Raw genomic sequence first — 14,252 nt, forward strand, 5'->3', positions numbered from 1 at the left:
ACACATAAAGCAAGCAATGATACGGCAAGACTTGTAGAAGAATGGAGATGAGAGGCAGACCTCCACTGCACCCTAAGTTCACAGTTGCTACTTAGCCTGTGGCTAGACTAAAGAATGCAAATGTCCGTTGGCTGGAGGCCTCCAGCCTTTCATGCCACATCCTTCATTCTTTCCATAGTGCTTGCTACTAATTACCATGGGTCATGAGATAGCACTAAGTTCTGAGGGGTGCAGAGAGATGGTTGACATGGAGAGCTGTCCATAGGTGACGGAGAGCCCCGAGGGAAAGATGCTCTCACTTGGGGACAGGGGAGATGATATCTAGAGAGCAGCAATTAGCAGCAACTCCAAGCTGGTCAAAGCGCATGAAAAAGAGGAAGGTGTGTACAGAGATTAGAGAAGAAATTGCGGGTTGATGACAGCAGAGGGACCCAGCAAGAAGGAGAATTGTCTTTTCTAATATCATTTAAGATCAAGCAGACAGTCACAGTAGGATGGATTTTAAAATTTGGGTTCACACATGGTTGGAAAAAGCCAGAGGTGACATGATGACATCACACAAATGACGCAAAGACCTTGTGTCATTTTCAAGCCTAATGTCTTTATAAGAGTAAAGCAAAGTGAAGGGCCATGTGCAGAGAGCCCTCTCTTATCTTCATAAAAAACATATCGAAACATAACCATAAGTTTGGTTTTAAGACAAAAAATGAGGCTCTTTTCCTCCCCTCCCATTTCCCTATAATTCACCCCAAAACAAACAATAGTGAAAAAGAGAACGAGAAATAGAAACGTAGACTCCACCTTTGATGAAGCTCAGAGACATCTGGCAGCCAGAGAGAGGCAGAGATGACCTGAGCCAAGGGACAGAAAGTGCAAGCAAAGTGCCTAGAAGAGAGCAGCAGCGGCATGCTGGCCCATCCTGACACACACACCCTGGCAAGTGAGGGTCACACACCTGACAAAGGCAGGAGAACTCAGTGGTCACAGATAGCACGGTACCCAGAGCCCTTCTGCCTGTGCCCATGTTAGTGCTGCAAGCAGTGCTTGGGCTGGGTATGGTGCGTCCCCCTGGCGCTCACGCTGAGTGGTATTCTGAATGGTATTCTGAAAGTATCATGAAGTGGGCTCTGTAGAAGAAGGCTAGGTTGGTAAGCAAGATGGATGCCTTCCTCACAGGAACCAATGCTTGCTCTTGAGGGCCCACATTAGTCACCAGGAGAGAGTTTATAGGAAGTAAGGCCATTCTCTCCACTTAGTTCATTCTGCATGAGCCTGCTTGCCCTTCCACTTTCCACCATGCATTTAGCCATACAAGTTCCTCACCACGTGGCAGCAAGCTCCTGAGGCCAAAGTGTTGGATCCCTGGGGACTGGAGCTATAGATAGTTGTGAGCTGTGTGTACTGGGAGTCAAACCCAGGTCCTGTGGAAGAGCAGCCAGTGCTCTGAACTGCTAAGTCTGCTCTCCAGGCACTAAAAACTTAACTTTAAATTCATCTTATTCACACAGTTATTACTGAAAGACACTAATGCTGTGGGATGTTCTGTATGCTGTGAATCTATGTTGCTTTGATTGGTTGATAAATAAAATGCTGATTGGCTGGTATCCAGACAGGAAGTATAGGCAGGTTAAGCAGAGAAGAGAATTCTGGCAACAGGAAGGCTGAGTCAGTAGACTCCAGCCTGCCGTCCAGGGAGCAGCATGTAATGGTGCACAGGTAAAGCCACGGAACACATGGCGACATATAGATTAACTGAAATGGGCTGAGTTTAAGTGTAAAAGCTAGTCAGTAGTTAGCCTGAGCTAATGGCTGAGTAGTTTTAATTAATATAAACCTTTGTGTGTTTACTTGGGCATGAGCGATTGCAGACCAAGTAGGACACAGAAAAACTTCCAGCTAAACACTAATGAGAAATTGGGAATTTGAGAAGGACTCTCCTTCATATCAATACAGACTCTGAAGGAGGACAGACCAGGTAGAACAGTGGGATTCAGGTGTAGATATTGAATGATGTCCTCAGTGATACCCTAAGTTAAGATCAGAAGAGTTCTCCTGAAGAAAGGGACCCTCCCACCCTGTTCAGGTCTCACAACAAGCAGAAGATGTTGAAGACCCTGGTTTCTTGTACATTCTGTTCCACCTGGAGCCCTGCCTTGGAGGAGGAGCATCAGTGCCTAATGGGTCTCATTTAAGCACCCAGAGCAGTGCCAAATGCCGACAAAGTAGTAAGTAAGTGTCGGACTTGGGGAAGGGAGAGTAAGATAAAGGTCAAGAAGCAGCTACACATCTTTCAGAAAGATTTTCACAAAAGATAAGGACTCCAAACTTGTTGGAAGCACTGGATTTGGGGTAGATGGCGCTATTTTACTTTGTAAATGTCTTTAGGCTGCTTAATTCTTCCTTCACACAGAACACTTGAGTGGGAAGTAGGTAAGCAATACCTGGGTAGGGAATTTTCCCATAGGTGACGATTTCATACAGGAGAATTCCAAAAGACCACACGTCAGACTTGATAGTGAAGCAGCCAAAGTTGATGGCCTCTGGAGCCGTCCACTTGATGGGGAACTTAGCACCTGGGGAGGGAGACACAGGCTCTTACTCAGAGCTCAAGCTAAAAGGTCATGGGTCATTCTCTCCTCTGAGTTTTTAAAAAGTCAAGTTATTTATTTGGAATAAAGTTATTTATTTGGTGCACAATCAAAATGGACATGGTGTCAAATGTCATTCAGATATGTTCACCTCCCTCTTGTGTTTTCCTTTGGGCCCTCCCTTCTTTAGAAGTACACTTTCTTCTGGAACCTCTAGAGGGCACTGTAACTGGCCTAACTTCAAACACAAAAGGCTATGACACACACTGTAAAGATTTTTTACTTAGTGTGTATGTTTGCCTTTCAAACCAGACTCTTTAGCATTGATCTTCAGCGTAGACATTTTATCTAGAGTCAAGCATGCTGGTGTGCACCTGCAGTTCCAGCTGAGATGGAAGGATCTCTTGATCTTAGGAGTTTAAAACCAACCTGGATAACCAAGTAGGACTCCATCTCAAAACACTAAACCAAACAAACGTAACAAAAATGTCCTCACCGACCCTTTCCCACAAAACAGTTTAGATTTTTCCTTAATGAATTCATTCTATGTTTGCATGGATAGATCTTTTATTTCATTTAAATTTACCTATTTAATTTTTAGTCCTGGGGATCAGACCCAGGTCCTCATGCATGCTAAATACACACTCAACACTGAACTATACCCACACCCAGAATATATACATATATATACATATATATATATATATATATATTAATGTATATACTTTTGTGGACAAATAATTCTAAGCTTGTGCCCAAGCAATCACAGATGCTGCTCCAAATGGCCTATTCCCTTCTTCCATTGACAACTTCCATTGAGAACTGAGCACGGTTATCTACTTAGAATGAGACTGTGATGGAATGAGGTTCCTATGAGTTGCTGGTGAGGCTGAGGGATTAAGAATAGGCAGATGCAGCTAGGGAAACAAATAGGGTCCCTTGAGGAAAGTAAGACCTGGCATAGACTAGGAACTGCTAGGAGTTTGTAGCCATTACTTGAAAACATTGCCTTTACTATGTCTTTGCATGAGGTTTCTTCTGCAGTGTCTTATAAAAACTGGAAGTCCCTACAAGAACAATAAAGAGAGTTGTGTGGCACCTGTGTGTGCTGGGCAGCATCATTAATTCCGGAATCATCCCTCGACAACCTAGAGCAGTGGTGCATGGAGGGAGGGAGGAAGAGAGGCTGGGACCGTCTCTAGGTTACTCCTCTTCGTCTGGTGTAATCTTAGTAAGTCCCATACAGTCTTTGTGCCCAGTATGTAACACAGACCCCAGATCAGCATGCCCATAGTATTTGCAGAACAGTTGTTTTTCAAAGACTCAATGCTTGTTTGTGTTAACACACCCAGTAGACTCAGTTCTCACTCATGTACTCTGAGGCTCAGCTCCTTACAGAGGGCTCTCTGGGGCTGCAGAACCTCTGAGGCCTCATCTGTGCTCTGCAGCATAGAATGTGTTACAAGCATTGCTGCGGTTCAAGGAAGCACACGTACTTTATTGTTGAGGGAGGAAATTTGCCTTACAAAGTAAGCAAAGAATCTCAATTTTGACAAATTTAGTTTGTCAAATTTGATTAACTGAAATACAAGGCTGGGAGTGTGGTACACACACTGGCACTTGGGAGGCTGAGGTAGCAGGTTTTACAGTTTGAGGCCAGCCTGGGTTACACAAGACCTGGCTGCAACTCAGTGGTAGAGCACTAACTAGCCTTGCAAGCATGAGACCCTAAACCCCCCAGTACCAAAAAGTAAAACACACACACCCCTTGTCTCAAAAACAACGAAGAAAGGCTGATGCTACTGTTTATAAGCCTTGTTAAAGTGTTAAGTGGCATTAGCCAAGAGAGAACTACTTAAAAAGTAAACTACAATTATGGGACAACTTCAATAGTGTACCAGATAATAGCGTACCAGTTTTTCAAAATGATGTTTTCTTATTATTTTTTTTGGTAAATGCTTTATTTTAAAAAACAAAAACAAAAATGAAACAAGACAGTAAGAAAATAATTAAATATTTCTTGTTATATAGTTTTTTTTAGTTCTTTGTGTATTGTAGATATTAACCTTCCATCAGATATGTAGACAGTACATTTTCTCTCCTCACCAGACCATCTAATCATATAGTATTGGCTACTCTGCCTATGGTGGGATGGGGATCGAGAGAAGAGGGCGTCAGGGTGAAGGTGCTGAACGAACACTGTATACTTGCATACACACGGCCTCTATAACCCAGTCTACACACCTTCCCTCGCTGTGTACTCATTGTCTTCGATTACTCTTGCAAGGCCAAAATCTGCAATTTTGCACATGAGTGAATCAGAGACCAGGACGTTAGCTGCTCGAAGGTCGCGATGAATGTAGTTCTTCCGCTCGATGTATGCCATGCCCTCAGCAATCTGCAAAAAGAATGGGCTCAGGTTTGTATTTTAGGTAAGCTATCATGGTTGGACATCAAGAAAAACTAAAGAACCTTTGAGTTTCTGAGATCCTTTCATGTGCATTACTCTGATTGTTCAAGTTTTTAAGATAGTGATAAACTCACCCTCAAGTCCTTTCTAAAATATGCCCCCGACTTCTCTAATGATGGCAACTTTAAAAAAGATTTTATTTTTCATCATAAGTGCTGGGAACTGAACTTGGGGCCTCTGTAAGAAAAGTATGTGGTCTTAACTGCTGAGCCATCTCTTCAGCCCCATGGCAATGTTTTGTTTTTTAAAATAATAGTATATTTTTTAAAGTGTATTTTTTTAACCTGTAAAACCTGCCCATATTGATGTGCAGATGTCATTGTGTTAGACTCTTAAGTGAGGAAACATGATCTGGGTTTTGTGTTCCCCAGCTTCATGACACCATAACCTTCAACCTTACCTTTAATGTGTTGGCATTTCTAAAGTTATTATGTCAGGGGTCAGGGTAGACTTGGTGCCCTTATACAAGAGGCCACAGAGAGCTTCCTGGTCCCTTCTATCTTGGGTGGCCATAGCTATTAAGAGGCTGTCTGAAGGAGAACGGGCCCATGCCAGTCACTGAATGTGCTGACGTTTGCTGTGGGATGTCCTGTATGCTGTAAATATATGTTACTCTGATTGGTTAATAAATAAAGTATACTGATTGGCCAGTAGCCAGGCAGGAAGTATAGGTGGGACAAACAGAGAGGAGAATTCTGGGAACAGGAAGCTGAATCGGAGATGCTGCCTGCCGCTGCGCCATGAGAAACAAGACGTAAGGCACCAGTAAGCCACGAGCCACGTGGCAACTCATAGAATAATAGAAATGGGTTAATTCAAGATGTAAGAGCTAGTCAATAGTTAGTCTGAGCTAATGGCTGTGCAATTTTAATTAATATGAGCTTCTGAGTGATTATTTTATAAGCAGGTTGCAGAACTGCGGGGCCCGAGTGGGACTGGAGAAAACCCCAGTTACAGACGTGTTTTCCTGGATGTCCCTAGAACTGTGGCAAATAAACGCCTGTTGTCTGAGCCATTCAGCATTTTGTGGTAGAAACCAGAACTGAGACAACAGAAAGAAGAAAGTGATGTGCTAACACAAATATATTAATAAGGCATCAGGAAAGGATGTGAGGGATGTGCTGGTTAGCAAGATCCTCTCTGTCAGGCTGAGGAAGAGGTGTGGTACCAGCTCTCTATGGCCTCTGAGCACAGTTCTTCAGGATGAACAGAATATATTGACAACAAAGCAAGACCATGGGGAAGAAGAGGAATTCAAACAAACAATAGCACAGAGAGGAGAGGCGACTACTTGGTGTGCCAGTAGAAAACGTGGCACAGCTCCAAAATCAAAATCAGTTAAAGGAGTGTACCACCAAATTACACAGTCAAGGATAAGGAAGGAAGCAAGAGCGTGGGTGCATGTGCGCGTGCGTGCGTGCGTGCGTGCGTGCGTGCGTGCGTGTGTGTGTGTGTGTGTGTGTGTGTGTGTGTGTGTAAGAGAGAGAGTTAGAAGTCACCTCTAATTAGGATTATTTCTGAACAGAGCACATTGATTCTGCCAGATTTTGAGTTGAACTGCCGCAGCTCAGCTGGGAGGACCTGACTTCCCCCTCCACTGCTCAGCAAAGGAGCAGCTCTTAAGTACTTCATTTCCCTCTGGGCCACATCCTGGTTCCCTTTCCAGAGTCATCCAAGCACACAGGATCTCTCAGGTGTCATTCTTGTGGTCAGAAAAACTCAAGAACTGTCAATATGTCCCAGAACTACTTCAAAGTCTAGTCAACCCAGAATTTCACTCCCAATGGCACCAAGGGACACTGTCCAAATGCTTTAACAATGCAGGCAAGGTCTTAGGGGACCTGACTCCACTTCATCCTCCTGCCTCCTCACCGTGACCACTCCCATAGTCTCCTGGCTTCCCTCCTCAAGCCTGTGCAGCTCCACAGTTCCCCATTCTACCCATGTGCCCACTCTCACCCTGGGCAGGTGAGCTGCGTGTGCTGCCTCCATCCACCTCTAGACATAGTTCAAAGCACAATGGCATGGGAGCCTGACCTTGTTAGGCATTGTATTAAAGTGAAAGTTGGTGAGCACACAAAGCAGAAACCAGCTGTTGACAACAGAAAAATGTGAGGCTGGTCCGGATGGCAACGACTGGGTGGTCTCTGCTTTGCTCCACTCTCAATGGCCCTCGGCACTCAAAAGATACACCCTGATCTGGAAAATATTCAAAATAGCTTCAACAGGAAGTCCACAGGAGATGGTGAGAATGAAAGCCCCCGTGAGGGCATGCTGGCATGTGTGACTTCCTCTCAAAGACTCTGCACCCAGACCAGTGGGGCATGGCAGAGAGAGCAGAGGGTGACATAACACGAGAGAGGCAGGAGTCATGCCTCGGGTTCATTGTTTGCTAGCACACCAACCTCAACCAGGTTTACTAGGAAAGGCCACTAAAGCTGGGGAAGGTAGAGTGTAGAGCATGCTGGGCCTAAGCAGAAAAATGAGGGAAAGTGGTTGTTATACAAACGGCTGGAATGTTTGGGCTTGAGGCAGTGAAATCAGCCAGAAGCAGGTTCGAAAGGGTCACAAACAATTCGTGAGCACTACTGACGCTCTCTGGGCCGCTTCTTAGTCCTCCTTAATCACTGAGCCTTTGTGAAATGCTGGGTCACAGACACCTAGCTCATGTTCTAACAGTAATACAGAACCTGGGGCGGGCGAAGAGGAGCTGGGGCCGGCTGAAATGCCAACTGGGGCTTGAATTGTGGTGAAGAACCAGTGTGGGACACACAGACGTGAGTAGCAGCACAGACGCAGCAGCTCACTTCACTCTCATGCTTGGCCATGGAGTTCCATGGTCAGCTCACTCTAAGAACATTCTAGGAACTTGCTAGGAAGGCTCCTATCACACGCAAGCTAGGTGCCTGCTGCAAGGCTTTCAGAGTGGTTCTCAGAAACAGTAACAGTCTTGGACAGGCCTTGCGTACTCTGGCTTCCTACTCCAGTCAGAGTGCTTTGTGGCGCTCAGCTTCCAGACAGTGGTATGGGTGTTACTGAGACAAGATTCTAAGCATAGTTCTAGCTGAGCTGTGTAAATTGTGGACACCCTAGCAAGGTGGAAGGCCACCAAACATCACAGCCCTTCTTTTCCAGTTCCCTCTCTTTAGTGCCCATCTCTACTGCGTTGTTCTTTTTTGGCTTCTAAAGAGCAAGCAAACAAACACAACTGTAGAATTATTATTATTTCCTTTACTTTAGCCAGAGCAAATCTTGCTATATTTGATAGCAGCAGGAAGAAACCAGAGCCAGTTTCCACTGGTCTAGTCTAAGAGGGAGGCTTTGTTCACAGGATACCTTCTTCTTCTTTCAGGACACTTAGCATTCAGCACTATGGAAAGAACTATCATAGAAATACATCAAATCAAGGCATGGCTGTCCTAGGAGATCCCAAGAAAGAAGAGCCCAAGCCTCTCATTCCCTATGTCCCAACACCTCAGAAAAGCCACTGGTACGACAACTACTGGAGATATCAAGTCTAGTGAGAAAGGATCTGTTTGACCCAGGAGATGGTTTTGTGGTGTTATGTTTAGGTATGTGATGATGATGATGATGATGATGATGATGATGATGATGATGTGGTGGTGGTGGTGGTGGTGGTGATGATGATGTGGTGGTGGTGGTGGTGATGATGGTAGTGGTGGTGGTGGTGATGATGATGATGTGGTAGTAGTGGTGGTGGTGATGATGATGTGGTGGTGGTGGTAGTGGTGTTGATGATGATGGTAGTGGTGGTGGTGGTTGGTGGTGGTGGTGGTGGTGATGGTGGTGGTGGTGGTGGTGGTGATGTTGATGGTGGTGGTGGCAGTGGCTATGGTGATATAATTATGACGACGACAGTTAAGTAGTGAAGGAGATACTAATAACCACCACTTCCTCTGCTACTAATTAAGCATTCATTGTGTTTTACATCCTTTATGTTTAACTCATGTTTGTTCTTAATAACAACTAGCCATGTTTTACTTCCACTGAACACATGAAAATGAAGCTTAGAAAAGTTTAAAGACCCCATAAAACACCAGGGTGAAGGAAGCTTATGGAGATACACTCCATGACATGGACATCTGTCCAGTATGATGACTGTCACTTGAAAATGTTTGTGATTGAAGCAAATGTTTCGATTTCAGTGAAGCACACCATTGCTGAGTGTGCAGCTCTCCTGGGAGGAAGGGCAGAGCTACCAGGCAAGGCAGAGAAGTATGAACTACAGGGTCCACACCAGCTAGCAGCCTAGCCACAGACGGTAATGATGGTGCTATGTGAGGTAAAGGACAGCTTGTCTTGGCTGCTGGACAGATTTGCAGTGTCAGGAACCATGAGTCCTGAGATGCAGCCTCTCTAACGCGCCATGGGAAGGAAGAGAGGCTTCAGAGGGCTCTCTTACTCATTCCCCAGGAGCCAACTCTCCTCAACTGACAGCCAGCCAGCTGAGCTCCTCCAAGCACCAATCGGCTGAATGGCCTGCCCTTCACACCCAGAGCCCAGAGCCCCAGGCCAGAGACAGGAAGTCACTCAAGGAGCTGCAGCAGGCAGGAAACACCACTGCCTCTTCCAAGGAGAGGCTCAGTTTTGGGGGCTGTAGGGTGAGCTGGGTCAGGGCTGGAGCTCAGACTTTGGTCTGAATCCCAGAGGCCATTATGGACGGCTAGCCTGTCATGTTTTAGTATATTCATAGCTACACAGTTGCTTAGCAACAGGGATCCATTCTGAAAAATCCATCATCAAGTGATTTTATTATTGATCAAGCGTCATATGCTCTACTTACATAAACTAAGGTGGTGACATCATCACTGGGTGATATAATCTGTGACTACAGTTTTTATGCAGCCCGTGGCTGCAGCAGAATTGTCATGCCATGTACCATGACAAAGTGGTGCTTATAGCATGACAGTTCTTACTGTCTCATTTTCTTATAATTATCACACACACAGCCTTGCAGGTTCACACACAGCCTTGCAGGTTCACACAGGGCCATACATGTGTGCTCAGAGCTTTATATGTACACACACAGCCTTATATGTACACATATGGCCTTAAATGTACACATATGGCCTTATATGTACACATATGGCCTTATATGTACACATATGGCCTTATATGTACACATAGAGCCTTACATGTATAAACACATTTATGGTGGGCAGGGTGGAGATGGAATATTTTAGAGTCTTATTACTTTGCAAATAATTTTCTTCCAGGATACAACTTCAAAAATGTTAAATCAGATTAAAGATTTTAGAAGAATCTTGCTTGGCATGCTCACATAAATTCCCAATCTACTAACAATGCTTAAGTAGAAAACCTGTCTACCCATTCCCCAAAGAAGGGGATGCACATTGTGTGCTGTCTCATCAGACCCCTTTACACTGTGTCAGGATCGGTCTGAGGAAGGCAGCACTGGTCCCTCTCCACTAATGAACTCGGGTTTCGCATCACCATTGCTGAGGTGTAGAGAACATTCAAGGCTCTCAGTGGCACACAAAAGGCCTTCTTTATGGAAATTTAACTCTAGTGGGAAATATCAATTATGTCTGCAAAGCCAGGCAGAACTCAAATAATTTTCCTTGCAGGTGGCTTACTTACTCATGATGATTGCTCCCAACTCAGTCATCCGCCTCCCTGTGAGGAAGCTGCCAACCCCATCATCCCACACAGCGTAGCTTCTAGCTAGCTCCTACTGCATGATGCTTGGGATCCAGGAATTTCCTCACTTTGTCCCTCATGTGTTCATGGATGCTGGCTCAGCTGTCACCGAGAAACTTCCTGATGCTTCGCACAGATAATGAAGTGCCACATGGGTGGCGGGCTCCAGAACTATTGCTCTGGTGTCTCTGTCCATCCTAATTACTACAGCTTTTGAGACCATCAGCAAATATCAGACAAAAGGTTGTTGTTTGTAATAAGAAGCACCTCCACCAGAGTCAGCAGACTGAGGGGAAAAGGAATCAAGGCACCTCATGAAGGGCTGAATGCCTCTCTAGCAAAGTTAACTCTCCTCAGGGAATCCCAGCCTCAGAGAGAAGCCAGGACTGAAAAGGCAGCCCTCCTAAGAATGGGCTGTGGGAATACATCAGTCATCCAGATGAGCAGCCACTGAAGGGCCGGGAAGAAGGGGCCAGCCCTGTGTGGCCTCAGCTGCTCTGTGGAGCAAGCTCACTTCACTTCCTAGAGTGCCACCTGCTTCCTCTGGCTGAAGAAAGGGTTCAGATAGTCCACTCTATGCCAAGGCACCAGGAGGCAATGGAGTAAGGACAACATTAGCGAAGTGAAAAGAAAAGTGAGTAGCAACTGACATACATCAAAAGCTCTAAAGTGTCTTTTCCAAAGGGAGAAGCATGTAAAAACAAGATCAGAAAACAGTGAGTTTGCAAATAAAACAAATCAAGCACCAACAGCGCAGCATTTGTCTCATGGCACTCAACTACCATAGAGACAACGGAGAGGAATAGTCCTCGGTCCCCATACTGGGTCCCTACACTGCAATCTATCATTTCGGTGGGGGAAGCATGGATCAGAAAGTCCATTCATTGCTGTTTACTTTGTGTGTTTGTGTGCGTGTCGGGGGGCGGGGGGCGGTGTCAAACTTTCTTAGAAATTTTAGTCTTATTTAGTTATAATATTCATATTTCCCAAGAAAAAACAGCTAAAAATAATGAACTCTGTCCTTTGATGTTGATGATGGTGATGACAACAGATGTCATTTACCAGCTTTTCCTCACCCTGACACTGCTAGACTTTTATAACACTTGAAACTAGCCCACACAACAAAGAAGAGGAGCCGGAGTCCAGAGATCTGTCTCAAGGCAGGCCAGGATTGAGTCCAGGTCTAGCGGGCTCCGTTCAAGCACACTGGCTTGTGCCTTACATAACAGACTGTTCAGCAAGTCGGTAGCACAAACAAAGGAGGGAAAGAAAAAACATGGTGAGATAAGTTAAAAGCCAATCAAGCCTTCTACAGGCTGTCCTCACCGCTGAGGATGAGGGTGGAGAATGGCACACACACTACACAAAGCTGCTTCCGTAGCTGGTCAGAACACCCAAGGATCTCTCAGGGACACAGCTTTCCAAGGGTGGCTTGACCAAGCAACTGATTGTATTTAAATTAGTATGTTACCATAAAAAAAAAAAAAATCACTTTCTTTTTTTTTTTTTTTTTTTTTGGTTTTTCGAGACAGGGTTTCTCTGTGTAGCTTTGCGCCTTTCCTGGAGTTAACTTGGTAGCCCAGGCTGGCCTCGAACTCACAGAGATCCACCTGGCTCTGCCTCCCAAGTGCTGGGATTAAAGGCGTGCGCCACCACCGCCCGGCCAAAAATCACTTTCTTTAGGGGGTGGTGAGGAATTGTCAATTATTTTTCTTAGACTTTCTCTTGCAAAATAACCCATATGACTACTTGACATTGCAATGAATCATGTAAACCAACAAGAAAAGAACCACTTCTAGAGAGGGACTGGGGACCTGAGCAGATGCAAACCAGCATGGCAGGTTGTTATTATTAAAACAGAGTTATTACAGATTCCATACATTCTCTTTCTAAAAAATGAAAGGGATTTGACTTGCAAAACCCACATGAAAAAGCCAGGTTTGGTAGTCTGTGTTTCTAATCTCCCCAGGTAGTGCTGGGGAGGCAGAGGCAGAAGGGTCCCTGTGGCTCACTGGACAGCCAGTTAAGTGAGAGACCCTGTCTCAGCAAGTGGTGACCTACTCCCGAGCAATGACACAAGAGGTTTTCTCTAGCCATTCACACACACACACACACACACACACACACACACACACACACACACACACACACACACTGTAGGGCTTGAGAAGGACTTGTCCATCTGTGTTCAGAGAAGCGTTGTTCACAAAGCAGCGGAAATATCCACTGATGGTTGAACAGATAAACAAAATGCAGTATGTCCACACCATGGAACATTATTCAGTTAACAGAAGGTGTCAGGAGCCAACTACCTGTCCAACTGGTGGAAATGGATCCTTACTTTGCAAGGACCAGTAGTCCACAGGACAGCGTAGGAATTTGCAAAATTCATGCAGCTTGCAGGCTCTTTTCTCCCTCATTATATTGATGATTCTTTGGGTGGTTTTTAGATTTCCTTTGTTAGTCACAAATGCAACAGTTGTAATTTTCCCTGGAAATTCTGCTCTTTCTCAAATATTTTCCCCTAATATTCATTCAATAGGGGGCTAATACTTCTCAAATCTCTTATCTGGAATTACTAACTACAACTCCCAATCCTGGGAACTTTTCTGATTCAATAGAGACAATTAGGTACATATGGAACATTAAGCATGTCTCACAATTTTCTGGGAAGGGGAGTAAGGCATGCGTACACAGAACAGGGAAAAAGCCTCAGGAATATACATGGTGCCAACTGTTGAGAGTAAGTTCCCTGGATTCCAAACATATAGAATCAATGATAGGATCTGGTATGATCCAATGGGAAAAAATATGGGATGGACAGCTTATATTGATGGAAGAAGTATGGTGTAGTGGGATGGGAAAAGAGTGTCTTTTCTAGAGAGATTGAGACATGGGACCCTCTTGTAGAAAAGGGAACTGTATAAAGGCATATCTTACAGACATGAAAAATTGTTTGGTTTGAATATTGCTGTCCTTAAAACATTGTGCCCATGTCTATTACTTTTTAACTGTGTAACTGCAAGTCGCTGCCAGCTGCCATAAGTGCTGTGAGAGCAGGATGTGTCTGGCTCGATATTTAGTTAAGCCTGCAAAAATGCTGAGCTCTGGGTCTAGTAAGGTGATGTAGGGCATGGGAAAGTATATTTGAGGAAGCATAAAGGGGAACAATGAGGGCTTTTATAATCATTATGATGTACTTCCTAAAATATGATATATTTCTTAAAAGTCAAAAATAGGAGCCAATAATAAAGCTGTTCATGTAAGCTTGGTAGGAAAAAAAAAAACTCTGTTAAAGTATAGATAAAGACAGTCTGAGCTGTTTGGGGCCACTTGAGTGCAATCCACCTGGCAATCAGAATTCCTCCTTGTGCTGACACCCCTTCCCCATCTCAGGACCTGAACCTGAGCCTAGGCTGGACCCCAGCAAAAAGGAAAGAAATCTGATACATGTTACAACACACATGAACCTTGCAGATATTAATCTAAATGAAACATGTCAGTTAGGAGCT

At 44.7% G+C, this 14,252-nt stretch overlaps 1 protein-coding gene across 2 annotated transcripts in view; it reads right to left on the reverse strand.

The window, feature by feature from the left end:
• Lyn (LYN proto-oncogene, Src family tyrosine kinase) overlaps positions 1 to 14,252 on the reverse strand; it is a 124,077-nt gene that overhangs the window by 3,344 nt on the left and 106,481 nt on the right. For both annotated transcript variants that reach the window (XM_006992640.4, XM_006992641.4), the window contains exons 11-12: positions 4,833 to 4,986; positions 2,442 to 2,573 (exon numbers count right to left, since the gene is read on the reverse strand). In XM_006992640.4, coding sequence (XP_006992702.1) covers positions 2,442 to 2,573; positions 4,833 to 4,986 — 286 coding nt within the window. The remainder of the gene's footprint in view (positions 1 to 2,441; positions 2,574 to 4,832; positions 4,987 to 14,252) is intronic.

Source organism: Peromyscus maniculatus, chromosome 2 (genome assembly GCF_049852395.1).
Source record: "Peromyscus maniculatus bairdii isolate BWxNUB_F1_BW_parent chromosome 2, HU_Pman_BW_mat_3.1, whole genome shotgun sequence".
Lineage (NCBI taxonomy): Eukaryota > Metazoa > Chordata > Mammalia > Rodentia > Cricetidae > Peromyscus > Peromyscus maniculatus.